This window comes from Scedosporium apiospermum (genome assembly GCF_000732125.1).
Source record: "Scedosporium apiospermum strain IHEM 14462 chromosome Unknown SEQ_SAPIO_0091, whole genome shotgun sequence".
NCBI lineage: Eukaryota > Fungi > Ascomycota > Sordariomycetes > Microascales > Microascaceae > Scedosporium > Scedosporium apiospermum.
The window spans coordinates 319,283-345,673 of NW_015971792.1; the positions used below are offsets into that span (position 1 = coordinate 319,283).

General features: G+C 51.9%; 7 protein-coding genes and 1 pseudogene across 7 annotated transcripts; 4 read left to right on the forward strand and 4 right to left on the reverse strand.

Annotated features, from left to right (window-relative positions):
• Positions 1-9: 9 nt before the first annotated feature.
• Positions 10-2,059, reverse strand: SAPIO_CDS4303 (uncharacterized protein; the record flags this gene model as incomplete). Its single annotated transcript, XM_016786882.1, has 7 exons — positions 10-488; positions 536-1,136; positions 1,238-1,257; positions 1,315-1,477; positions 1,545-1,579; positions 1,708-1,772; positions 1,827-2,059. 7 exons carry the CDS (start codon positions 2,057-2,059, stop codon positions 10-12), a joined length of 1,596 nt encoding a protein of 531 aa, XP_016643484.1.
• A 1,602-nt stretch (positions 2,060-3,661) lies between these two features.
• Positions 3,662-7,406, forward strand: SAPIO_CDS4304 (uncharacterized protein; the record flags this gene model as incomplete). Its single annotated transcript, XM_016786883.1, has 3 exons — positions 3,662-3,967; positions 4,048-5,069; positions 5,669-7,406. The coding sequence occupies 3 exons, from the start codon at positions 3,662-3,664 to the stop codon at positions 7,404-7,406; spliced, it is 3,066 nt and encodes a 1,021-aa protein (XP_016643485.1).
• A 1,315-nt stretch (positions 7,407-8,721) lies between these two features.
• SAPIO_CDS4305 lies at positions 8,722-10,587 on the forward strand (annotated as a pseudogene; the record flags this gene model as incomplete).
• A 748-nt stretch (positions 10,588-11,335) lies between these two features.
• On the reverse strand, positions 11,336-12,590 carry SAPIO_CDS4306 (uncharacterized protein; the record flags this gene model as incomplete). Its single annotated transcript, XM_016786884.1, has 3 exons — positions 11,336-11,351; positions 11,729-12,172; positions 12,268-12,590. 3 exons carry the CDS (start codon positions 12,588-12,590, stop codon positions 11,336-11,338), a joined length of 783 nt encoding a protein of 260 aa, XP_016643486.1.
• A 1,099-nt stretch (positions 12,591-13,689) lies between these two features.
• SAPIO_CDS4307 (uncharacterized protein) lies at positions 13,690-16,790 on the forward strand (the record flags this gene model as incomplete). Its single annotated transcript, XM_016786885.1, has 3 exons — positions 13,690-15,870; positions 15,947-16,185; positions 16,256-16,790. 3 exons carry the CDS (start codon positions 13,690-13,692, stop codon positions 16,788-16,790), a joined length of 2,955 nt encoding a protein of 984 aa, XP_016643487.1.
• A 586-nt stretch (positions 16,791-17,376) lies between these two features.
• On the forward strand, positions 17,377-18,773 carry SAPIO_CDS4308 (uncharacterized protein; the record flags this gene model as incomplete). Its single annotated transcript, XM_016786886.1, has 3 exons — positions 17,377-17,459; positions 17,775-18,442; positions 18,514-18,773. 3 exons carry the CDS (start codon positions 17,377-17,379, stop codon positions 18,771-18,773), a joined length of 1,011 nt encoding a protein of 336 aa, XP_016643488.1.
• Positions 18,774-19,691: 918 nt separating this feature from the next.
• Positions 19,692-21,161, reverse strand: SAPIO_CDS4309 (uncharacterized protein; the record flags this gene model as incomplete). The annotated part of the gene is made up of 4 exons (XM_016786887.1): positions 19,692-19,933; positions 20,003-20,776; positions 20,916-20,989; positions 21,130-21,161. The coding sequence occupies 4 exons, from the start codon at positions 21,159-21,161 to the stop codon at positions 19,692-19,694; spliced, it is 1,122 nt and encodes a 373-aa protein (XP_016643489.1).
• Positions 21,162-22,677: 1,516 nt separating this feature from the next.
• SAPIO_CDS4310 (Uncharacterized protein) lies at positions 22,678-24,608 on the reverse strand (the record flags this gene model as incomplete). Its single annotated transcript, XM_016786888.1, has 3 exons — positions 22,678-22,860; positions 22,978-23,440; positions 23,515-24,608. 3 exons carry the CDS (start codon positions 24,606-24,608, stop codon positions 22,678-22,680), a joined length of 1,740 nt encoding a protein of 579 aa, XP_016643490.1.
• Between the last annotated feature and the right edge of the window lie 1,783 nt (positions 24,609-26,391).

Here is a 26,391-nt window from a genome sequence, read left to right on the forward strand (position 1 = left end):
ACCCAAGAATCAAACCAAGTATCTGAACCCCTTCTGCAGCTCTCTAGCGGTAGCGACATCGACCCCGGTGATATCAGCCATCGCCTGCAGCTTCTTCAAGTCCTTCGCGTCCAGGACAGCGTCTTCATCTTCAAGTTTCTCCAGTCGCCTATTTTCGCGAACCAAGATTTGTCGCTGCAAGGTACCGCCGATACCGGAAATGACCATAAGGGCAATGACGATACCAAGGGCAACTGGGTACCTGTTTCCCTGGCTAGCGAAATATGTGTATGATGTCCAGATACTGGCGGCGTTACCGACAGCGTTCATGAATCCCAGGGCCGCGGCACGTTTAGCAGGGGGCCGTGAAGCGCAGGTTGACATCCAGGCATAAGTTGTGCCGTTCATCGTGAAGACGAAATTGAGAAGGAAGAGAGAGAAGTAGCGAGGGCCAAAGGAGGTCGTTGTCATGAAGATTACACATCCCGTGATAACGACGGGGATGGGATCTATTCACCAACACGTTAGTAGATATCCCAAACGAGGAGTGGCCCACGAGGTGCGGTGAAAGACTTGCACATGAAGAACCAGAATCTATTCTGGACCCTATCCGACATCCACGAGTGGAAGGCGCAGTAAAACGCCATGAAAACGTACGGCGGTGCGACTAACAACAGGGAGATAGTGTTGTTGAACCCTAGGGTTCTCGTCAACGTCGGGAAGAAGTTTTGGAAGCCACCAGCGCCGATGAAGGCATGTTGAGCCAGGGTTAAAACCAAAATTTTGGGGTCCGTGAGAGCCATTTTGAGACCCTTGAATGCTGTCTTGCTGCCGCCAGTATCGACGTCGGCTTCAGCCGCGTCCATAGCCAGTCTTCGCTTCGCAATATCGCGCATCTCTGGGCTGAGACTTTTCCACGATTCAGGGAAGTCTGGGAGGACTACGCAGATAGCGATTCCCGAGGCCACGGTTATGACACCTTCGAGAATGTACAGCCATCTCCAGGCGGAGATACCCCTGGCTCCGTCCAGGCCTCGGAGAATACCGGCAGCAATGAGATTGCCAAAGGCACCGGCAATGAGGGAGCCGTTGTAGAAGAGAGCCATACGGAGCGACAACTCCTTTTTCGTGTACCACTTAGAGAGGTAGAAAATGACCTAAGAAATTTTGGTTGAACGGTCAGATATTGGGAAACAGTTGATTGATCTCGGCGAAAGGGGTTGAAATAGAGACCGCTCCGATTGATTGATATACTTACGCCAGGGAAGAATGGGGCCTCTGAAGGAGAATGTTAGCACGGCTCGGAGGATACATCATGGAATGGCAACAACTAACCAACGAGACCGAGGACTAGTCTGCAAATGACGATGCCGGTAAAATCCTGCACCAAGGACGTCAGGGCCGAGACTAGACCCCAAGCAATAGTGAAGAATCCGATATAATAAGCCGGCTTGCCGAAGTAGTTTAGCATTATGTTCGAGGGGAGTTGACCTAGGACCTAGAACGGTAGCATCTTTAGTATGAAGTGCCTAATAGACAAATGGTTTGAATTCATTTCAACTAACATAGGTGATGAATAGAACCGAAAGCCCGACTTGATCTGTTTACGAAGATATCAGTATTGATGGTCCCAGATTTGGCGACGATATCTGCGTCTGTAATATCCTTTGCCAAAACGGAAAGTGGTTCAAGGTGTCACTCCATCTGGGGATATTAAGATTTGCTTACATTGGGTATCGGTTAGCTTGAGATCGGCTTCAAGGCCCTGAAGTCGGGCGGCAGCGTAGTTGTTTCTGCACAAGGTCAGCATGTGGTCTTGGAAAACTCCTCGGGAATACACCACTAACCGATCGATATAGTTCATTAAATAGGTCCAGATTATGAGAGGCATGATCCTGAGATCAATCTTCCGCCGCAACTTCTTTTCTAGAGCAAGCTCGTCTTCGGTGAGGGGGGGCGGCCGAGTATGTTCGGCAGTGTCGCGTTTCTCCTCCGTCATGCTGACAGGAACATCATGGTCGTGAACTTTGGAAGAAGAGACCTCGTCAGGATTATCGGGCTTGTTAGTAGGAGCGTCCATTTCAATGACTAAGTCCAAGGTATTTCGGCGGCTGTGATGCTTGCTATGATCTGTGAAGATCCTTCAAGACCTTCGAGATGAACGGGGTTTGGTCGATGCTTTTAAGTGCTTCAGCCGGATTCCCAGGCACGAATATCATCTATCTGGAAAACATGGGGCCCCGGTCTGGGGAAGCATGACACCCCAGGATGGGGCCAATGTTATCGAACGTTCAGCGTAATGATGCAGACCATCCGGCTGGGAGCAAGATAAGGTTTTTTTGCCATCGGACAAACAATTTCCGCGCGCGGACAACATCTGCCCGCTTCTTGTTGAAAATCTAGCACCGCACTAGTGGCTCGGCGTTGTTGCGGGGAGCGTTAGCGCGATTGTTTAGCTCCATCATGCTGATAATAAAAGACGGGATTCAATTCCCACCCATGGCGCACGCGGAGTTTCCTCCAACCCTTCCGCATCATGCGCAGAATGGCATCCCTACACCAGAGCCAACTCACTCACGCGAGTCCATCGGCGGCACAAATTGGCCCGTCCGAGTCCGACAACTTGGATGAGACCACCCGGAGGCCATCCCATGGCCGACGAAAGCGGTTAGCGTGCCGGAGGTGCCAAGCTAGGAAGATTAAGGTAGCATCTCTCTTGCAGCAGCAGCAGTATTCACAGAAAAGGCTAATGCTGGCTTGGCTGGAAGTGTGATGGCGTATTGCCAAAGTGTTCCGCCTGCCAACGGGCGCGTACTGACTGTGTGGATGGTAAAACGACGTGGCAGGGTCCCAGCATACCCAGGAGGTTTGTGATCCTACACGAGAGGGTGCGTTAATGGTCGGATCGTTGGTGCTAAAATTATAGGAAAAAAAATCTAGGGAAGCTATAAGGTTGCAGGAGCAAAACAGGCGCCTACTTAAATTTCTGCGCGAACGATGCCCAGACATCGACGTTACGGATCTGGGTGATGAACATGCGGCAGTGTTAAGAAATCCTGATGGACCTGCCGAACAAGAGATTCTGCAGTCCTCGGTGGCAACGCCAGCTCCAGGGGCACATACACGACCATCTAGTTCTGATGGCGGTGGAGGCGGTCCTCTATTACCACTGACACCGGATACCTCGTCGACGCCTCACGGAGGGTCGATGGGACGACAGATTTCTGGCGATATTGCGCACGAGATGGGGATGATACCTTTGTCGGCCGGGGTAAACAAGTATGTAGGACCATCAAGCGGGTTTTCAATTGCAAAATTGGTTCTCGATCGTGCGGATCGGGCCGGTAACCGCTATAACCCGGGGGGGACGAGTCAGTCTGATGAGACGACGGCAGAGACGAGGTGCCGGTCGATGTTCGCGATCGGACCGTCTGCCCTACCTGAGTCTAAGGAGCAAGCAGTTCAGCTCTCCTTGATTTATTTTGAACAGGTACACCCTCGATATCCGTTCCTGCATCAGCATAGTCACTTCCGTGCGCTTGAGAAACTGTATGATGGTGACACGCCAGCAGTGAGCAAAGCCGTCAAGTTCCAAGTGATGATGGTTTTGGCTATCTCGGCCATCATCTTATCACGACGCCTAAGAATTCCATTTAGTGGAGAGGGCCTTTGTGCCGCGGCCATGGAATATACGGACGAGATTGACTTCCAGAGCTCGACTGAGGGAGTTCAATGTTTACTACTGATATCTATGCTCACCTTGCACAGTCGCTTCTTGGGAATCAACCCTTGGTATCTCAATTACCAGTGCCTGGCCGCTGTGCTAGATCTCGGCTTGCAACAGGACCTCGCAACCGGCCAACCGGTCGACGCTTTTGAACGTGAGATGCGGACCAGGGTATTCTGGGTCGTGTTTTCTATGGATAGAATCATTGCCACCACATTGGGAAGACCGGTCGGCTTGAGGGATGAAGCCTGTGACCTCAGGGTAGGTATTACTGAAAAATCACCGACCTTTCCTTCTCCATAACTAGAGCCGTGAGCCATAATATGCTAAGTCTACACCAGCTGCCGCATGGCCTCGAAGACCACGAACTTGACGCATTAAGAAAATACAGCGACAATCAATCATCGCCGCACGCTACTGATAACAGTCCGGGAGCCATCGCATGCGCTGTAGTTCATTTCAAGCTCGCCCTAGTGAACTCAGAAATAATGTACACGCTGCACAGCATTTCGCCCAACGCGCCGCAGCACACGTACCCTCGAATTCCAGACGTGGAAGCTTGGCAAAACGGCCTCTACGATCGTCTGGTAGCTATTCGCCGGTCCTTCCCAACTTTCGGAGACGAAAGCAAACACCTATCGGTTCTCTGCGAAATCAGATACCATGAGATGGTCATGCTCCTGTTCCGCCCGACGCCGCGGATCCGGTCGCCGAGCAAAGACTCGCTGACGCACTGCTACCAGAGCGCCGAGGCTACCATCCGCCTGTGGAAGGAGCTGTACAACTCCGATAGGATGTCGTATTCGTGGACAAGCATCCACTCGATCTGTCTTAGCGCCATCATCATCCTCTACTGCACCTGGATGGTGCGCAAGCTGGCGCTAAAGACCGAGATTGATTCTCTCACGCAAACTATGGTGGCGGCGTCCAATCTGCTTAGTGCCGCCGGGGAGCATTGGGTGGACGCGAGGCGCTGTCGCGACTCTCTTAACAATTTGACCGCGGCCACCATTCGCTGGCTAGTTACCTTGCGGTCGACACAACAACAGACTCAGACCAGGGTAGCAGCGGATTCCGGCGCTCAGACGGATCCATATGCGCCATCAACGACGGTAATTGATGATCCCACGATGCATACTGGGTATCACGAACAGCAGGCTCTTTCTGGGGGCCATGACGAGATGGGAGCGCCGACCGTTAACTCCGATTTCCCGTGGGTTGATACGTATATCAACGGAGAGGATCTAGCGTCACTCTTCAGGGCACCTAATCCCTTCAACTCCGACCTTTCCCAGACAATGGAGGGCATGTTTAGTGACTATCAGCCACTATTCGATTTTTATCAAGGGAACGATTTTAGCATGTAAATTAGAGGTCACCAGATCAAGCAGCTCGCTAAGCAATTGAAACCGAAATCAAATCCCGAGTACCAAGATGCGTATACTCCCTTGTTTCCAAACCTCGGCCGATTAATTGGCTTCTCATCCTTAGCTTAAAGATTCTAATAATCGGCGGATCCAACAGCCCGGTTCGGGTGACGACTGGGGCTATGTGGAGGGGCCGTCCGCTCCGCGCTCTTCGGGACTAAATGTCCGCAGCTACACTGGAACGGAATCTTAAGTCCGTTGCCTTAACGAGATTAACAGAAGGCCCACCCCCCACAAATCTTGTAGCCGATGACTAGGCTCCATTCGGCAGAGTATCCGATCTCAAGTGCACTTAAAGCGGAAGGATAGTTCACATAGGGATGCGGCGATTCGAATCATCATTGACCATTTAGCTGTAGCTAGATTGCCATAGCTTACTATACGTACAGGGCAAGTCTCTAGTCCAAAGGTAAGGCCGTAGAAGGCCTCATTATCTGGAAACGATGTCTCTCGTAGCATTGGAGAGAGGTTGCGAGTGAGTGGTCATCTTCCAGCCTCCAGATGAAAGAGGCAAAAGGACTGACGGCCAAAACAGGACGAGCGTCAACGTCGAATTGCTTCGACGTGTGGCAGCTAAAAATAACATCACAATCCCCGACCACGATATTGAAGGCTATTTAGCAGTTCTGCAATCGGCAGAACTCACGGCTACAACTGTTGAAGCCTTGCCCGATTATGTTGACGAGAGGTTGTTGCCTACACCCACAATTGGAGGGACTCGAGCATACGCTCGGCCTCGCCCACAAAACAATGACATGAACGCATGGAGCCACAGAACAAATCTTGTCTCTGTGAATCCATCCTCGACTTTACTCAAGGGCAGAAGGGTCATAGTCAAGGATAACATGTCTGTCGGGGGCGTTCCTTACACTTGCGGTACTTTCCCTCAGTTGATTAGGAAAGGCAGCAACAAGTACCCCCTTTCGCCCATTGACGCGTCAGTGGTCAAGCGGCTTCTCGACAATGGAGCGACCATTGCTGGAACGGCAACATGCGAAAACTACTCGTTGACCCCCATGTCATACACATCGGCTAACGGACCCGTCCACAACCCATGGCTCAGAGGCTTCAACGCCGGCGGAAGCAGTAGCGGTGCAGCATGCCTCCTAGGCCTCCGACTTGCGAGGCAAGCGGGAGTCCCCGGACTCCACGGTTCAGGAGATGACGTGGGCATGGCCCTTGGCGGAGACCAGGCCGGGTCTATCCGAGTCCCTGCGGCGTACTGCGGCGTGTACGGGTTGAAGCCGACGCACGGCTTGGTACCCTATACGGGTATCGCGGGTTTACATCCCATGATCGACCACGCTGGGCCACTGGCCGTGAAGTTGGATGACATCGCGTTGCTCCTGCAGGCGATCGCGGGCTATGATGGACTGGACGGGCGAATGGGCCCCAAGACGCCCCTCAGAAACAACGTCCAGCCGTATTACGACGAACTACGACAATTCACCCCTTCTGTGTTAATTCAAGAGCAAAAGCAGCGAGGGCGACCGCTTCGAATCGGAGTTATCAGCGAGTCTTTGATATCCCCCCACACATCCCCCGAGGTAGCGTCCGTGGTACGTGAGGCAGCTTTCACGCACTTTACCGCCGCCGGCGCGATAGTCTCCGAAGTATCGGTGCCAATGCACCTTATCGGTCCATCAATCTGGACGGCCTCGTGCCGGAACAACCTAGGGTTACTCGGGATGGGAGGACGCGTTCCCGATATCCTGACGCATAGCCTACCTCACTGGACACCACGGTGGCCACCAGATCAGGAAATGTTCGACCTCCTCACACACCACAACCCAGCAGTAATACACGTCATCTTTGGCGAGACGATGCTCGCAGAGAGGTTCAGCCCAACGATCCAGGCAAAAGCGCACCGCCATGTGCTGCAGATGCGCAAGGCGTACGACGAGGTCTTAGAGGAGTTCGACATCGTCGTGACTCCGACTGCTCCGACGGTTGCGCCGCCGCACCCGGATATGAGGCGTGTCTCGGAGGGCGGCAGCACGGTTCTGGATAAGGCGATGTTGGCGCTGGGGGCGATGAACAATACGTGCCAGTTCAACGCCACTGGACACCCGGCTTTGAGCGTTCCTTGCGGCTGGGCGACGGCATGCGACGGTGAAAGTAAATTGCCGGTAGGAATGCAGCTGGTCGGCAAGCGCTGGGATGACCTTGGTGTGCTGAAGGCTGCGAGAGTGTTCGAGATGGGCGGCGGTGGGCTTGGGGCTTGGCCTGGGGCGGAGAAAATGACCCGTGTCAACGGGCGAGGTAAGCTGTAGAATAGATCATCATTAAAGTCAACCTGAACTGGGATACCAAATATTGCATTGGCGGTTCAATCGGCTTTATGAGCCCTCCCTCTTGCTTCAGTTATCAGCTGCTTTAGCATCAAATTCAATGCATTTCGTTCTTTGAGTCGCAACAATCACATTGTGGTCACTTCATGCGAGTGCTTTTACAGCCCTAGGAAATATAAAGTCCCCTCTGCTGAATTAGAGCCCAGGTACCGAGATTTTTGTATTCCACCACCGGCTTTACCATTCTCATCAAGGATTGACCCTTCCCCGGTATTGGAGCCATTCTCAGACCAAAGCTGGAGCACCGGGGCAGACCCTTAATCGTGAGGGGGTAAGGTCTTCCGCAGCGCAACACCTTACTTTCTACAATAAATAGAAGAGAGCTAGACCGCACTTTCCTAGTCTCCTGAGATCCCTCACGTTCCCGCACACCCGATTCAAGAAAGCATATGGCCAACGAAATAGATAGAGATATACAGGACTCCGGAATCGTGGAATCTCTACAAGAAGCTCTCTAGTGTTGGCAGTATGTTGAAGTGTATCAAGTTTGTATGCCGTGCGCAAATGCGTAAATATGCCTTTTAGGCAACTGCGACATGTGGACTTTGAATGGCTCGGTTTCAATATGTCATGCGTCCAGATGAGCAGATGTTACATCAATACTAGCAGGAAACAACGATGAGTGAAAACGCTACTGCATAGCACTAGAAGATGAGATGACATCAAATCTGAACGATAACAGTGACAGAGCACGCCGATAAAGCGATTTATTGAGGAGGCAAGAGCCGGGGAATGGTCTTACGTGGAGACTGGATCGTACAAACAAATGAGAGGGCCTCACCTTGAAGGGAACCTTGACCGGAATGCCGCAAGACTAATTTCTCAGTCGATCCTTGCTCTTCTAGATAGGGTATCGCGGAGTGAGAAAAAAAAAATATAGCGCCATTCTCGTTCGTTCTTTGCTAATCGAATCCCACTCGTTCTGACAAGCGGATAGCGGCCCCGTCACTCCGCTCCGAACAATACCGCAAGACGCCTGCGGGAATAAATTCCCCGACCAGCAAACCCCGCTGAGAAACGCGGTCTATTAATAGCGAGCTATTCACAACCACTCCAAAAGGTCACGTCAGGACGCACTAATATGGTGGTATACTTTTCGATGCTACTTCGTACACCCCGCATAAACGCTGTCGTTCGTTCTCTACAGTCTGGAATTGGAAGAGCATACAATTCAAGGAACTTGATTAAGCACAAACCTACAGGACGAGGGAAACAAAACTCGAAGAATTACAAAACAATGGAGGAATCAGCCTCCAACGGCGGCGCCCAGGGAGAATCAACAATCAATCCTGATTATGACCTTAACAGACCCATTTCGGCTGAACAGGGCGGCCTGCGATCCAATCTGCCTGGCTACGGCGACACCCACTTCAGTTTATTCCTCCGAAAAGTCTTCATCAATGCCCTAGGATATACAGACGAATCCCTCAGCAAGCCAATTATCGGCATCATCAACACATTTTCAGCTTTCAACCCTTGTCATGGCCAGGTGCCCCAGTTAATTGAGGCCGCGAAGCGCGGCGTCCTGCTGGCAGGCGGGCTTCCCATGGAATTCCCTACCATTAGCATTCACGAGAGTTTCTCCAACCCAACAAGCATGTATCTGCGAAACCTTATGAGCATGGATACTGAGGAAATGGTCAAGGCACAGCCTGTGGATGCGGTCATCATGATTGGCGGCTGCGACAAAACTGTACCTGCCCAGTTGATGGGAGGCATTTCCGCAAACAAGCCTTTCTTACCCCTGATAACAGGCCCCATGATGCCCGGGTCTGTAAAGGGTATTCGAGTTGGCGCTTGCACTGATTGCAGAAACAACTGGGCCAAGTACCGTGCGGGAGATATTGATATCGAGGATATTACGGACATCAACAAGGAACTTGCGCCTACAGCTGGCACCTGTGGGGTTATGGGCACTGCAAGTACTATGGCCTGCATTACTGCTGGCCTCGGCCTCATCGACCTGAAGGCGGGGGCTACTAGTCCAGCTGTGTCCTCTGCGAGACTCCGGGTGGCTGAGGAGACAGGCAAGAATGCTGTTGGAATTCTCCAAGATACAGAGGGCTTCAAACCGCAAAAACTTCTCGCCTACGAAAACTTCATAAATGCCATCATCGTGCTACAGGCCATTGGGGGAAGCACTAATGCCATTATACATCTCATGGCCATAATTAATCGCCATCCGGATGTAAAGGGCCGCATTACCCTTAAGACCTTTGATGAGATAGGAACCAAGACGCCACTATTGGTAGACCTCAAGCCCAGTGGGGACAACTATATGACAGATTTCCACAATGCAGGAGGCATGCTTGCGCTGATGCATACCTTACGTCCTTTACTCTATTTGAACGCGCGGGTATATACAGGTCAGACCCTCGGGGAGCTACTCGACCAAACGCCCTTCCAGGCTTTTGACTATTCCCGACATATTATCCGCCCACTAGACGACCCCTTATATGAACGATCTAGCTTAGCAGTTCTATATGGCAACCTAGCCCCTCACGGCGCAGTTATTAAAGCCAGCGCATCCAAGGATAAGCGCCTCCTCGATCACCGCGGCCAGGCCTGCGTATTCAAAAACAGCCGAGACCTTAGCGCCCGCATCGACTCGGATGACCTAGATGTGACGCCAGATTCGATCCTCGTGCTGCAGAATATCGGACCTGTGGGTAATCCAGGAATGCCTGAAGCTGGCATGATCCCAATTCCCAGAAAACTTGGAAAGCAAGGTGTCACTGATATGCTGCGGATAAGTGACGGTCGTATGAGCGGAACGGCGGGTGGCACGATTGTACTACATGTCTCGCCTGAGTCAGCGGATCCTGACTCCGTCTTGGGAATCGTGCAGGACGGCGACTTTATTACTTGCAATGTTGCTGAGAGGGTGTTGCGCCTAGAGGTGGACCAGGCTGAAATCGAGAGGAGGATCGAGGTCCAGAAGAAGAAGGAGAAGGGAAAGGCAAAGGGGCGAGATTCGTGGATAACCAGGAAGACGCTTCGTGGGTATCGGGGCTTGTATGAGAGGAATGTAAATCAAGCGCACAAGGGCTGTGACTTCGACTTCTTGACCGCTGACGGGCCGGTTCACTCTGAGAATGCTTAGATAGAAATTTGCGTGAACGATAACGGGGTATCACTGGCCATGAAATGCAGAGCCCGGAGCACCCGACAATAGTTATCAGTGGAGAAATCCAGTTCCGTCCCTACGTGAATGAATGATCTTTTTAAGTTGGTAAATTAATTGAATAACTGACATTGTCCCTTTTAATCTTATGCTGGCGCATTTGTTCTCCTTCACGTAGACCTCAGTGCTTCTCTCGCTGAATCATGAGAGGATTCTATGTTCACGTCTCAGGATGGTCAAATTTCTAGCCCGGCCAAGACGGAGGTGGAATTTTGAGTCGGCCCGGAGTCCTATTGGACTCAAACCTCTTCGGGAGATGCCCCTGTTTGGCAGGAAGGGCCGGGACCTATCTTGCATCGATAAGTTATTCTCCCTAATCAATTTTCTCTTTCTCTCCGAGGAACGGACGCTTTTTGGCTCCTTGTCGAATTGGCAAGATCTACTAGCGAGATGCCGAAGTTCAATTAGCCGAAACTGAGCCGGGCCTGATCAAGCAAAGACTGAATCGTGTCACGTGAGATCGAGGCCCAGGTGGTCATCACTATCACTACATCAGATTTGGGTTCCGTTACACTATTTTCGGCTATTTTCGGCCTTGCTATTTCTGCTCATTGCTAGTTTGATCCGCAAAGCGGAGTTGATAAACTATGCTCGAGTCTGTCTAAAACTGTCGATGGCAACTAATACCTGCATTGCCCTAGCTTTGATCGAATTGATCTTTCAGCATTTATGGCACCTTGTAACTAGGACGCAGTAGAATAAGGAGAAAGGCAAAGGCTCTTGTATTTTATGTAGCTCACTAAGATCCACCATCTAGCTCGTAAATGTACAACTTTTATCCAAAGGATCATAGACATAGAATTGATCTAGCAGCCTTGCAACACTCACATTCGTCACCCCGTCTACCAACTTTAGCCAGTGCTGGTTGGAAATCATCGAATCATTAACCCACGCATTCGAGCCATCCAACGCAACTTCATTATACCCAATTTCATTAGCATATTCAAAAACCCTCCTGACCCCCAACCCAGCACGTCCTGAATCATCAAGCCCTAGAATCCCGTACAGCGTCGCTATCGGATCCCACGACTCTCTAATGGTGCTACACCGACCAACGTACCACTCGTACGCTGCCCGCACAGGCGAGTCCGGCGGCGCGTCCGTCGCCAGAGCCGCGCCGGAGAAGACGTCCCTACCGAGTTCGAACCCGACGTAGGTGACGGGCACGTCCCGGGGCCAGTTGTTGACGACGTGGTGCGTGGACTCGGGGTCGATGCCAGCGAAGTTGAACTCTCGACCGGAGGGGTACTGGCCTCCCATGATGACGAGCTCTTTCACCTTTGCGGAGATGAGGGCTGGGCCGGCGAGGGGGGAGACTGAATCCGAAGGGGTCCTGAGCAATGCGGCGAGGTTGGTGAGGATGCCGAGGGAGATGAGGGTTACGCTGTGGTCTTTCGATGAGGATAAGATGGAGCGGTAGAGAGAGGTTGGAGTTGGGGTGGTGGATGAATCGTTGAGAGACCGGGGCCAGTTGTAAGCTAATCTTGAGGCATATTCGCCTCGGCTGGAGGATCCGTCAGCATTGTTAGTTTTCGTATTTTCGGAATAGAACTCTTAAGTAAAATTCAACTGAAAAGAAGGGCAAGAACTGCAACTAACAGGAAGTCCCAGGTGTCTACAAATGTCTCCTCAGTCAATGGGCGGATGGCTGCTATGGGTATGTCAGGGTTACCAAAGTACGTATTGACGACACTGGCGGCCAACGCGCCGTATTTCGACGGCGTGTTAATGATGACACCGGCTAGTCCGGCAACATGGCAGTTGTGCAAGACGTTGGCAATGGCGAGTGAGCCGACGTCGTCGACATCAGAGAAGAGATCGGTGTCGATTATTATTTTCTTCCTGTGGTTACTCGCAGGGGCATCTGGAGTCAGGGATGGACATAGAGCCCAGAGCGTGAGAGCAATTTGGCGGAGATTCATGTTTGGGTCGACACGGGTGAGAAGGAGGGAGTGTGAGAGCACGCGGGTGGGATTAGTTCGTGTCGACTCGCACCCGATTTTGCTAAGATGCAGGGCCCAGGTCACCCGACGGGTGAGAACACAGTGAATCGCGTGATGGCGAGTCTATGGAGGCGAGGATGGTCAAACTCTAGTGAATTAATCGGGTCGCCAGACAAGTGTTGATAGAGCGCCAATATTGAAAAGAAGGGCGGTCAAGAAGAAGCTTAGGATCACACTTGGTTCCATCTCAGTTATTTTGCCCCGCTCCTGTGAACGATCCGAGAAAAGAGATCAATTAAGATGCTGATTTCACTCCTTCCCAACCACCCAACCCCATTCTCGCAGCCAACTACTGACTCTCCTGGTCCTCGATTTTTGTGTACTGTCAACGATTTGCCAAGGCTCCGAGTTGCATTCTTCAGTTCATAGCCGACGGATCGGTCATCTATGTGTGCTCCTTAAATGGCACCTTTGGACGTCTAGTTAATTGAGCTTCCACTTAGAGACGGAAAACGCCGTGGCAAGGTCTAGCATATCCGAAATACTTGGTTCGTGGGTATCAGATGCTACTCCTCAATGCAGGGTTGGAGACTTGAAGACTTAAAGTCAGAAGTGATGATCTCATCAATCTCAAGCGAAGGAAGGCGCCAGCGGTGGTGGGACTTCAGGTGGTTCCTGCCATTTGTCGCCAGCCCCAAGCTCAGCTCGACAGAGCTCGACAGCTCTTGTCAGCTCTGACCAGCTCAGTCAGGTGCAAGCCAATCCTAATCCGGCCAAGCTTAATTCCGTTTCCGTCCAGCTGCCCGCTTTCCCGCCCCACACTAAGAAAAAAACCCTAATAAACTTGGCAAAATATACCGACTTTGCCAGGGCAACCTTACGCGCATTCCAGACTCCAAGCGCGTCACCCGGACCTGAGCAGAACGGACAATCCCAAATCCCGCCCAATATCCAACCGCCCCGAGATATCAACCCCATTTCCCACAACCAAAGGACTGGTAGAAGCGGAGAACCGATCGAACTTGGTGAACCCACTCTTCCCCCTTTTCCGAACCGGCCCAACGAAACAAAAAAAAACATGTCGAAGCGAAAACCTAAAAAACCTCACCTCTCCCCCTCCCCCACCGTCTCGGAAGAAAACCCCGTCTTCATCTCCGGCGCCGACAAATGGCGAGCCGTGATCGAAGCCGATAAAGAAAAGGAAGCAGCCCGCTCCAAAGGTGGTCCGTCCTGGACTAAGGGCAACAACAACGGCAGCAAGTATGGCGGGCCACGAGGGGCAGGAGGAGATGGGGGAGGATGGGGCAAGAAGGGCGGCTCGTCATCGGCTTCGGTGGCGCCTTCGGAGGCTGGAAGTGGGAACTGGAATGGGAATGGGAATGGGAATGGGAATGGGAATGGGAGTGGGAGTGGGAGTGGGAGTGGGAGTGGGAGTGGGCGGGCGGGTACTTCGACTCCTCAAATTCTGCAGAGGCCAACAACGGATATGGGGAACAATACAATGCCACCGGGCCTGAATCCTGGAGCTGCGCAGTTCAACCCTACAGTCGCGCAGTTTAACCCTGGGGCTGCTCCGTTTATGTTCGGGCAGCTACCACTGGCCATCGTCCCTGATAGCGTGCCCTATCGCCCGCCCTCGCTGATGTCGTCCGAGAGTGAGAAATCGGACGAGGAAGTCGAGGACGAGACGATGGAGCTGCAGTATAATTGGAACGGAGGTTCCAAAGAGGCGACCGGAGGGCAGAAGCAGCGGTCCGACGGTCCGAGGAAGTATCGCGGCAAGAAGCGGACTCAGGAGCGTACCGTCGAACTTCCTCATAGTCGGTTTGGAGAGATACCTAAGGAGATTAAGGTGGCGAGGGGCGCGTTTGACGCTGCTGCGCAAGAGTTCAAACCGGCCGAGAAGTCGGTGGTTGACGAGCCGCAGGAGAACCGGCAGACGTCGATGGATGCGTATGATCCTCGCTACGACCCCGACGAGTCGTACGCGCCTGGATCGCCGTCTACCATTTACGAGCCGGTGGAGGTTCCAGAGCCCCTTGAGAAGCTCAGTGGAGCGCTTGATGAAGCCCCAGTCGATCAAGTGGTCAACACCCCTGATCCTGCTGAGGAGAGCCAGGTCCCCGAGTCGGGACGGCATGCCTCAGCAAACGGCGATTCCCATCCGGACAACGCCGAAGCCAGAAGTGGCTTGAAACCGCCCAGCGAGTCAACGCAGCGCCCCGAATCCGTCGTGCTGGCGGACGCGGAACCTGCCACGAGCGTGGAACCACAGGCGCAAGCCCAGGACAGCCGACCTAAATCCCCCGAGCCAAAAGGCATGGAGCGTAGTGAAGAGCCCGCTCTCCCCGTCGAAATTGCTGAGGAGCCAACCTATGACGCTGAAGGCAATGAAGAAGAGCCCGGGCTCTACAATGCCGAGGAGCCAAAATACGATGCCGAAGGCAACGAAGAGGAACCCCCGCATTACGATGCCGAGTGCACCCAAGAAGGACAAGAAGAAGAAAAAGAAAAACAAACGCCTTATTATAAGGAAAACGATGAACCCGCAAGCTACCACACCGAAGAGGTTGAGAAGCAAGAAACCGGTTACGAAGCCGAATTGGACGCCTACAACGAACCAGCGGCGTACCACATCGACGAAACCGGCGCGGGTTACTCTGGTCATTTTGGGACCGAGTACAACAACAACGACGACTACGTCGAACGCGTCCCCTGGAATCCCCCCAGGGACGACGGGCCCAAGGGATACAAGAAGCGAAACTGGTTCGCGGGTGCAGATAACGCCGCCGTCGAACCCTTCGAGTATATCCCTCCCTCAGAGCGCCAAAAATTCAAACCATCCGAAGAAATCGCGGACGAGGTCGAACCGGCACCGGCGACATACATCCTGCCTCGACCCCAGCATAGTCCGCGCCTCCCCCTATTCCCGCCACCGCCGGCAAGGTTCCCGGATGCGAAACCCCCATTTTTGAAGAAGAAGGGCAAGAAAGGCAAAGAATTCAATGAGGTGCACGACGATCCGCTCATGAGCCGGGCATCGGGCCCAAGCAAGAGCACCATGTATCATCCGTCGACAACATCGGCGGATTGGAGGGCAGTGGATAGTAGGGACGAGGAGGAGGAAGCCGAGGTGCTTTTCTCGAGCATTACGCTCTGTGCGCTGAGGCCGGAGGAGTTGCCGCTGGAGGCGCAGCAGTTGTATATCGAGGTTTATAATATGTCCAAGGGGAGACGAGTAATTCCGGAGGTTGTTAAGGTGCGATTCATTTCATTTCCTTACTTTTTTGTCTTGTTTATCAGTGAGTGTGCTGACGGACTTGGCCCTGAAATAGGAAGATTTGCAGAGTAGGTTTGAACGGTTTGGGAAGGCCGATCTTCTCACAGGCTACCACCACCAAGATGGCACGGCCATGTACGAACTCAGTCATCTTCGCGAGATCGTCATCGAAGGAGCACGATGCCAGATCTCAGGGGCATCGGCAGCCGACTGGAACAGCAGCGTCCATCACCCGCTTCTCTCTGTGGCATTCAGGAATCTACCCTTGGGAACCAAGATCAGGGTCTGGAATACGTAGGCAGAATCTCCTCTCGGCCGCCAACCGGTCTCTTTGTTCTTCCTTTCGCTAACTCAAACTTTCCAGTTCCGCTGCCTCCATCCTCCCCGACTTCCTCCCCCAAGACCTCCTCACAACCCCTTCCCCACCCGCTGCTCCCTCCTTCTGCATCGCCCTCGAAACCAATCCCTACATCTGCAACTTCGTCCGTAAGCAACCCCCCGATTCCCCCTCCATCAACCAAACGACCTACCCGCCCCTACAAACCCGCCTCATTGCCGTCCCCATCGAAACCACAACTCCTTCCTCCATTTCCCCTCCCGGCACCGTGCCACCTGTAGCCGTCTGGACCTGGGCCTGGATGGCCCGCATCCGCCACTTGGCCCCCTGGGCCCACATCCCGCCGTTGCCCGTCGTCCGGGTCGTCGGACACGATTGGTACCTCTCGTGGGCGTACGGCGAGTGGGAGGAGGCGGAGCTGAGGATGAAGTTTGTTGGGGAGTTGATTGTTGGGAATACGAGGAGCGTGGTGGGGATGTATAAGATTTTGGCGGTGTTGAGGAGGTTGGCGACGTGGGTGGATAATGAGTTTGAACCTTGGGCGAAGGAGGTGTTTGGTTGAGTTGCTGGAGATGCTAGCTTTTGGTTTTGCAGGTGAGGGAAATTGTAAATTAGACAGGCCGCGGACATCACTAGCGAGTTTCGGTGTACGAGTAAAAAAACTCAAATGGATATAATAACTACTTGTTCTGCTTCTGAGGCGCTGGCATCGCGGCTCGATGTGTGCCGATACCACTCGTTCGAGGTTGATAGGCCTCGTAACGCGGCTTTTCACATAACAACCTTGCCATAGGGCGGGAGGGTTTCTGTCCCCTAGATAGATCACCAGTGATGGACGGGCGATCTGCAACAAGGTTACGGATATCCGAGATTTGGATTCTTATCTCGGGTTGGCAATCTTCGTATTCCATGCATTCATTGCTAGTGCAACTGAGGACCTGCAGGTTTAGTAAACTATAAAGCCAAGTCCAAACTGATAGAAGGAGGCAAAGAAAGACGAAAGGAATAAGGGGGAAAAGGAAAACGAAAAAAAAGGGAGCACACGATCTCTTCCCCTTTTCGGCCTCGAACTAATAATAGAAATGCCCCAAAGCTCCGAAAGCCAATCGGGGACAGTCTTGTCTGGAGGTCGGGCAACAACCTGGAACATGAAACGAACGAACAGCCCCTGCGCCGAGATCTTCGAAACAAACGTGCCCCGTCCCATCACGGACACTATTTTATCCGACTGGTTCGTTTTAAGTTATTATCTATCTTCCCCTTGTGATTTTTTTTTCTTTTCTGTGAATAAAAAAGGCGAATGGGGAGCATTAATATCAAATTCTGAGCAGAGAGTGATCGACCCAGCCCTAAAATTATTATCCCAAAAGCTCTTTTCTTTTAATTACATCCAATTCCCCGTGGCTTACACCTTCGTCGACTTGTTCGCTGGCATCTTCTACATGTCTACGATGGCGCTGCGATCACCCGACTCTGAAAAGGTAGCTCGCTATCGGCGGCGGGCAGATTTACTTTCTGAAAACCACCGACGGAAAAGAAGTTTCAGCCGACCGCCGCGGTACCAGGACCAGATACTGCGACTGCGCGAGGAGGGAGAGGACGCAGATGACGAAGGCGGGCTAGACGATGAGGACTGCGAAGAAGAGGGCGATGATGAGGAATCAATAAGCCCTCTCCTAGTTGAAGATGAGGATGAGGGCAAGGATGAGGACGAGGATGAAGAAGTAGAAGCAGATGACGAGGAGCAAGATTCTTCCGATTCCGAAGCGGAGGGAGCCAACGGAGAAGACTCCTCATCATCCTCGGATTCCTCCGACTCTGAAGAAGAAACATCCACCACCGCCATCTTCGCGCCCAGCTCGACCGGACAACCTCTACTCACTTTAACAACGGTCCCGTCCTCACTTCTATCACCATCCCCTCCTACTTCAGCTGCAACCTCGATAACTCGCGAAACTCAGACCTCCGCAATCACCGGGAGCCCAGCCATCTCCAATGACGGCGGCAATAACCTCGTCGCTCTCCTCCCCCCAATGGTCACATTTTCCAACATCGGCCTTCCACCGGCCGACCTCCTAGGCATATCTGCGACTACTCTTCCGTCAACAGACCCTAGCGCTACCGTTCCTGCTGATCCCCAAGTTGGTGATGCGAATGCGGCCGCGCAAAGCAATACAGCCGGCCAAACTACCGGGATCGTGACTGGTGTCGCAGGTAAAAAGCTTTAATTTCAAAGATTTACTATTTCTTCATGTTCTTCATTCTAACGAACTCCTTCTACCTAGCAGGCTTCGCACTAATCTTCACGGGAATCTGGTACTTTCGCAAAAAACGTCTCGCAGCCTCCGACGCAGATCCGCTCACCGAAAAGTCCCCGTCCTCTCCACAAGGAGAGCGAATTTCGCCTCCTCTATCTCTCTCCAGTGCGCAGATGGTCGGTGGGCAGCTTCCGAGGCAGATGTGGTCTGATTCTATGAGGGACTTGGAGGAGCAGGTTCGTGTGGCATATGTTGCTGAGCAGAGGGAGGGAGGACGGGCGGTGTGATGGCGAGGCGGGAAACTTCTAGAGGAACTTGACGTCAAGGACAGGTCTTGGAATCGAGTGTAACAAAGGCTTAATGATCATTTATATAGCAAGTGACTCAATCGGGTACTTGACTATTTTTTTTTCCTTGATGGATTTTTAACTTGCATTGGATCCCTTATCGACTCTCTCCTGGGCGATCTAGCCCGCTACTATGGCGCCAGATACCAAACTCTTGAAGGATCTTCTTGGTGAGTATTCGTAGGAAGGGTGCGTGAATACAGTAACCGACAGTCACAAGAACGCGGCCTGTTGTTGAATATCATTGACGAGGGAGATCCTATTCCCCTAGGGCAAGTAAACTATATCAAATCACGGCTTGGTGTCTACGCATTCTCGGAGGTGGGCCTCCAGAAACAATATCCGCAAGGTTCACGCTGACCTGGAGGACGCCATGGCTTGAAGGTGCTTGCCACCGAGGCTAGTGTCTCGCAGCGAAAGTTGTTTGGCTATCCATTAGTCCATCTCATGCATCACTACTTGGAGAAGATAGAGGAATTATAAGGGACTCGGACGGAAGACGCCTAAGCGAAGATGTCTCAACACCATATCATAGCTCTACTAGTAACGCCACTCCGAGATGTATGCCGTCAAAGCTCGATCCTATGTGCACATCGAAGAAGAAGAGAAAATACTAGCAACAACCTTGACGTGGATTGCACTCTGTAGGAAGATCTCTTAACTTGGCGATACATACTCTATCTGGGCCGAGCGGGGCATATTAGCCTTCAGCTGCCCCGGTGGTGTACCGGGCGTAAGTACCCTGGACCAATAGGAGGATTGACTTATGTCTGGAAGGGTCACGCCCATACTCTCGAGTCTCCTCCTAATAGCTTCAAGCTCGGGAGAATCAGCGCTATGGGCAGCCAAGATGGGGGTTCAATCTGACTCGGGGCGCTGCACGGGAGGATCAACCGGAATACCGGCCTCAACCATGGCGTCAAAGATTTCGATGTGTCCGTATTTGCAAGCGACGATCATCATGTCCAGAATGTACCCATCCGGGGCCTCGTACTCAGCGGCCAGGTCGAGGACCTTGGCCTCGAACACAAGGTAGCGGAAGACTCGGTGGGCGCCAACCCGGGCCGCGTCATGAAGATCGTAGAGCCAGGCTCTTCTAGCTTTCTTACCATAGGGAGTAAATCAATTGACAAATTTGATGACGTCGGCACGATCGGCTAAAATAGCACCATCGATAGCGGGGCCGAGAGGCACGTCGTAGGTCGTAAGCCATTGTAGCAGCTCCATGTCGCCCGCCCAGGCGGCAATGCAGATTGGCGCAGGGACAAGTTCGCAGCCGGGCTCGCTGTGTTCTAGCTCTGCCAAGTACTCGGGTGTAGTGTCGGGATGGAGCCAAGTCGTCTGAGCAGGGTTGGCGCTATGGCTAATACAGAGCGCCGCGAGCTCGCGGTTGCCATGGACACATGCGTGGTGAAGGCCCCACTGCATAGCCCATTTCAACCTGGATCTCGAGTGTCTTTTCTTCGTTAGGTGGTCGATCAACATACGAGCATGGACGGGTCGGTTTAGAATGGCAGCTTTGATAATTGCTTTGTGGATGGTGAGGTCGGTCCGTCTTCGGGGTGGGCCTTGTGAAAGAAGGTATTCCAGCATCGAGGTCTCCTCTACTCGGACAGCACCCAGGAGCGCGTAGTGGGCGGCGGCCCACAGGAAAGGCGTGTCGTGCGCAATAAGTCGCCTCAGCAGCCTTTTCTGATTGCCCACAATAGCCGCGTAGACAGGAGTACCGAATTCGCAGCTCTTCGTCGATAAGACTTGTTTGATATCGTCATCGTGACCGCCACTCTTGATTCCCTTTTCTGCGTCCAAAAAGGGTAAAAGAGGACCGTATATCTCCGGCTTCCCCAGGAGGATGGAAGCAGGCAAGAGATGAGTGGCCCAAGTCTGCTTCGTCTTGTACCTGGATTTTGGATCAAGCTTCTCAAGGATACGCCATGGGAGGCCTATGAAACATAGCTGTGGGTGAAATCGATGTTATTGTTTTTCGGAAGAAATTCCCCAAAGGGGAAATTCTTCCCACGGAAACTAAGAACTACGAGAGGTCATTTCGGCATCTGGCAACAGTTGGCCCAACCTGCCAACCTGCCAACAATAGCCAATCCTCGCCCCAGACAATTTGCCCGCAGAGTAGCTGGAGGGCAGCTAAGCGGTCCTCGCTGGATGTGATGCCCAAAGTGTCGAGAATCCGGTTTAGGAAAGTGGATGCATTGGCGTTCCACTCCGGGTTTCCTGTTGTATATGGGCGCCTTTCGGGGAATCTTGCGAGGAAGAGAACTGCGGAGGAGATGAAGCGTACGGAGCAAAGAGAAACCCGTATTCGGTTTCCATGATTCTTTTCACTTCTGGGAGCTTTTTCTTGTCCTGTACGTATAGGCGGTGAAGAATGTTCTTGTTCTCAACCCACGGGTCTTCAGATAGATACCTGGTAGTCTGAGTCTCCCTGATTGCAGGACTAAGTGCAAGTCGAACTTGGATAGGGATCTGATGAATAGGATGTCCTGGATGATGTGACCGACGAACTGTTGGGAATGTTTACGGCCGTGAGATTGGAGGTCCAGTAGAGAAATTGCGACACTTTACGACTGCCTTTATAATTTCTCAACAGTGAGGTTTTACATTGTGTAAGGCGAGGCTCTGGCTGTTTATACTATGACATGATTAAATGCAGTGTAAGCGAAGTACATCGAACGTACATCCAATTGACATTTCAACTTGACAACTCATACGCACCCCAGGCGCCAATTATTGGACCAGATTTTGGATCAGATTTTGGACTGGGCCGGGTTTTGGATTTGGACCAGACTTTGGACCACATAGATTTTGGATCAGATTTTGGACCAGGCTCCGAGCAGTGCAGGTTCTTGGCCCAGGAGCACAAATACAGCGAATCAGGCATTTCCGTTTCCCGTCATTGTTATTGATGCCTAACGTGATCTCAATGAGGAGAGCCCGAGTACGTTTGCATCGACACCCCCACTAACAGCGGCGTATTAAATCGAAGCACGATCTAAACGGCGATTGGACCGGATCTCTAGGAGGGTATAGGAGGTAGAGAACCCTAAAAATGCTGCAAATTCCTTTGTTCATGTTATGTATGGTTGAATCTCCCATCTTTGTCTATCTAGGCCCACTCTACCGATGTATATCGACACCTTATTAGCTTGAAGCAGCACACTCTCGGGCTATTGTTACGTTGAAATTTGAACAAGTCCTCCGGTGAAGTATCTTGGATGGGCCTTACTATAGTTGGGTGGGGATATTTCCTCCTTAGATATATGCGTCGGCACATGTATCTAGTAGCTGGATCAATACAACGGTTGTATCACCCTTAGCCGGTGAATAGAGTTACGTAGTAGTGAGCCGCACACGACCTCGCCCTGGTCTCACAACCCACTCCTTCTAGAGACCCGCCCCCAAAATCTTCCCAGGTTTTCGACTTTGAGACAACTTTCCCCATCTGTTGCTATTAACCACTGTGTGTATCTAGGTAAAGCGGCAGTGACAGGACACAATGCCAAACTCTCAGGATATACCGCTTACAGCTTACACTAATATTAATAATATCAATGACAATAGTGACTTTAGAGAATATAAGTGTCACGACCACAATAATTAAGGCCGGGGTGGTCAGGACTGGCAGAAGTACGTCGTGCTTTATCAATCTGGAATAGACTGATATCTAGATGCTACCATCGGTTCCTTGGCAATGGCGTCTGGCAAGAGAACTGGCCATGCACTGGGGACTTGTACTTCATCGATGTTCAATAGTACTGAGTCGACATTATCACGCCCTCGGCATGTCTGCGTAGCGCAGAGCTATCCTAGTCCTAGAGCCACTCCTAGACTATTTCAGGCCGTCAAGAGCTGAAGGTCTACTCCCAAGAAGCAACCATGCCGTCGCGGTTCCCATCTCAATGCCTTGAATGGTCGCCATGGCGCCCGACGTGCAGCGCCTCTTACCCACAACCGTGCTAATCTTCTTCCGGCTCTTGTTACCTCGACCGCTGTCGAATAGGCGTCGTATTATCTAAAATAACCTCAACCACTTCGCGATCAAAAGACAGACGAGTGCAAATAAGAAAAAACTACCCGTGATGCCTAGAAAAGCATTTATGTTGTCAATGTCTTGCCAGGGAACTCGGACATTCATTCCGAAAAGAACAAAAATCAGATATCCAGCCATGAAGAGGGCAGCGATGATGGTAACCCTTTTTAGAAGATCATTAGCACGATCTCCCTGGTTAAGGCTATCAATAGACAGTTGGGCCAGATAGTTGCTGTGGGAGCGTGAAATAATCTTCTCGAAGTGGATCAGATTATTTGTCATGGTAATAACATGGTCCTGGATGTCGCCGAGATACAGTCCCATGTCCATTCGAGGCGCGAGGTCGTAGTCTTCATTGCAGCGTTTGATAAAGGAACGCAGGACGTCCGCTTTGCCGCCGAGCAGGCGCATGACGCATATGATATCCTTCCGCGCCATGTCGGTCCTGCGGATGAACTCCCGGTCGTCATCTAGTCGAGCGGTGAATACCTGGTCTTCGATTATGTCCGTTTTGCGTTCAATTTCGTCGATAGCAGGCGCAAAGGAGTCTACAATATCATCTCTATCGACTGTTTTAGTTCCGTGACGCTGAACAAGAAGAGTCGCATACCGCAGTTAAGATTAATTGAGACTTACATCAACGCGTAGCAGACCCAGTCACTGCTCAGTTGTACGTGCTCCTTTAGCGTCGCCATACGCGACCGGACGTGCGAGGCATGGGTGTTGGGTACAAAGCTGAAGCTGATTGTCCCTTCCCGGAACACCACAGCGTACACGTTGAAGGGCGTATAATCGATCCCGTCAGCTTCAACCACCCGTCCGGGGGACCTGAAGCAGGCGAAATAATAAGACGGGAATAGTTCGAACTTCTCCCGGCTTTCCTGGGTGGTTATATCCTCGATTGTCAGAGGATGGATGCCAAAGGCATTGCAGATAGCTTGAACCTCTTCTCCAGTAGGATTTTCCATATTAAGCCACCAGAATCCGTCAGAGTCTTCCTTAGGAAAGCTAAAAAGTTGCCTAATATCCTCGCCTGGGGGGGCAAGGTCACCAAACTCGGCGGCGTAGATCGTGGAGTCTCTAGCGGTCGAAAAGAAGCTGAACCGGCTAGCGTCCGCCCGGCCCTGACATATATCGGTGAGGCCGTTGCCCGCATCCGCCCCATTTAGAGGGGATTGGCCGGCCTGTATATTGGTATGATCTCTATCTCCAGACACTCTGAGAAGGCTCTTCGAGGTAATAGAAGTAGGTAGGAGACTAGGGAAAACGCGAGGACTAGACTGCCTACGTTTTTCCGACGTCATAAGGATTTCCAAATAGTTGAAGTCAATACAGAGCCTGCCTTTGGTCTGCCCATTCTGGAGAGGGTGGCAAACATCATCTTCTTCAGACCTGTCGGCCGGCAAACTGCTTGTGTCTCGATTGACGGTGCGCGGTCTGCCATAGCAACCAGGGTCGCTCCCTATAGTCGTAGTAGAGGGAATTCGTTCCATATTCTTCTTCTCACTCCCTCCTCTATCACCTTCTGGCCGAGGTGTGGGTGTCCCCCGGCGGTGTGCGTCGACCAGCGATTTCGCGAAATCAGGTGAGGGAGGGGAGCGTCTCTCGGACGAAGCAGTTGCGGAATGTAGGCTATCACTCCCGCTTCGGCCGACGTCAAGGGTATTATCGTCCACATCCACTATCTCAGAAGCGCCCGGGACGAGCGACCGGGCTGGTGCGTTGCTCATTGTCCAGCAGTCCGGCGCCCTTTGGTCTATTCAAGAAATTTTGACGAGTGTAGAGCCGCGATAGTACGGTTTCCGCGATGATGGGCGTCCAGATGTGGGGCTCGAAAGCCACGCGTTCGGGGCAAGCTCAGGAATCTTCTCCAATTGACATCCTGAAGTAGCTAAAGCCGCCCCTATTTAGCTAGCTTTTGCATTGCGTACACGCGATGGGATATATGGTACTGTGGAGTCGGTAGAGCAGACCTCCATGTAGAAGGCGGCTATTGGAGAAGTTGGGAGCGACGAACTCTGGTCAGGTGTTAATGGACGCCACCGCTGCACTGCCCGAGGGGGCTGTGCAACCTCTCAATCTCAGCTTCCGACCTGCTTGAGTTCTAACACTCTTTGTCAGGGGCCAAGGCATTTAAAGTTTTTGAATTACCTCGTAGAAATTAGTATAATTTCTCATCGAAATTCACGAAGCAGAATATTCGAGTTACGGCTGGACACTTTTACGGGCCTATATAATACATTGTATGCCCCTATTTAATGCCTCCTCCCTCCTTTGAAAATGTTCAGGCCGAATATACCAGAATATCCCAGAGGTTAATACCTCATCTACTTCTTTATAATGTAGAAATTTGTTTATGCTACGAAATAACTTAGAACGGTACAGATGGCACGTGAGGGGGACGTATGACAAAAACACGGCCCCACGGGGACGGACCAATCAAAGGAAAGTCGAAGGGACACCGATCAATATCGATCGTTGACGGGCCTGGTCCCGAATCAAGTTTTCGGATCCAGGTCCAGCTGCAGAGAAGCTCGCCTTGAGTGCTGCTTCCGGGTTTTGCAACTCGCAGAAACACAAGCTGAGTCACTGTATGCATTGATGAGTCATCGCTGTGGAATGCTGGGTACCAGCTTCTGTTAAGTCTGCAATAACACCAGCACTCCATGTTCCAGACGCCCAATCTTTGTCTCTTCGAAGCCTTCCATAGGATGCGACAGAAGGCCGTTGTATGTAGCTCACGGCTGGCGGCTAACTAAACCCACAGCGCCTTGTGCCTTGTTTTATGTTGGGTTGGAGTGTGATGCAATAAACGGTTCTAGAACATGCCACGCCCCTCCAGCCTCGACCAGCAAACCGCTCCGCCAGACCAAGGTATCGCTCGATATTAACCACTCTTGACTTCTCGGATCGGATTATTAGTTTCGAGATTGGTATGCCATCGCTACATGTAATAACGATACTAAACTAGAAAAATAATAGACTGGTACAATCAGTCATCAGAAGCGTGATCGTACAACCCGCTGCTCGGCTGAATGGCTAGTCCTTGACCGTCCCGGCTTGATGGCGATTTCAGCTTGAACTGGTGGCATGGGTATGGCGTTAATTCTTGTCGTCTCCAACGGTCTCGGTGATTATATGAGCTTGCTCCTATTGGGCTGGATCTATGTAAGTGATACGGTCTGTTTATTCACGATAGAAGCCAGCGGTCCGAATACGAGCGGTGCTGGTGTTCGCTTTGGCCGTGCCCACGCTCAAGCCCAGCCTTCGACTGGTCCCGTATCACCCCCTTGAATTTCAGAAAGTTATTCTGTATAAAGTTTTAAGTAACCCGGTAGGATTCCCAGTCTGAGATCAATTCGTCTCACTTGACGTGTCTATCGAGTGTGGAATTGTGTGGTCACAGGTGCCACAGGATTGCCAGTTGAATGTTTCACGGCGGGTTTCGGACCGGGCGGACCAGGTGGGCCGTACGAAGGTTGCTGGAGAAAAGTTTCCTAATCCCCATTTGGG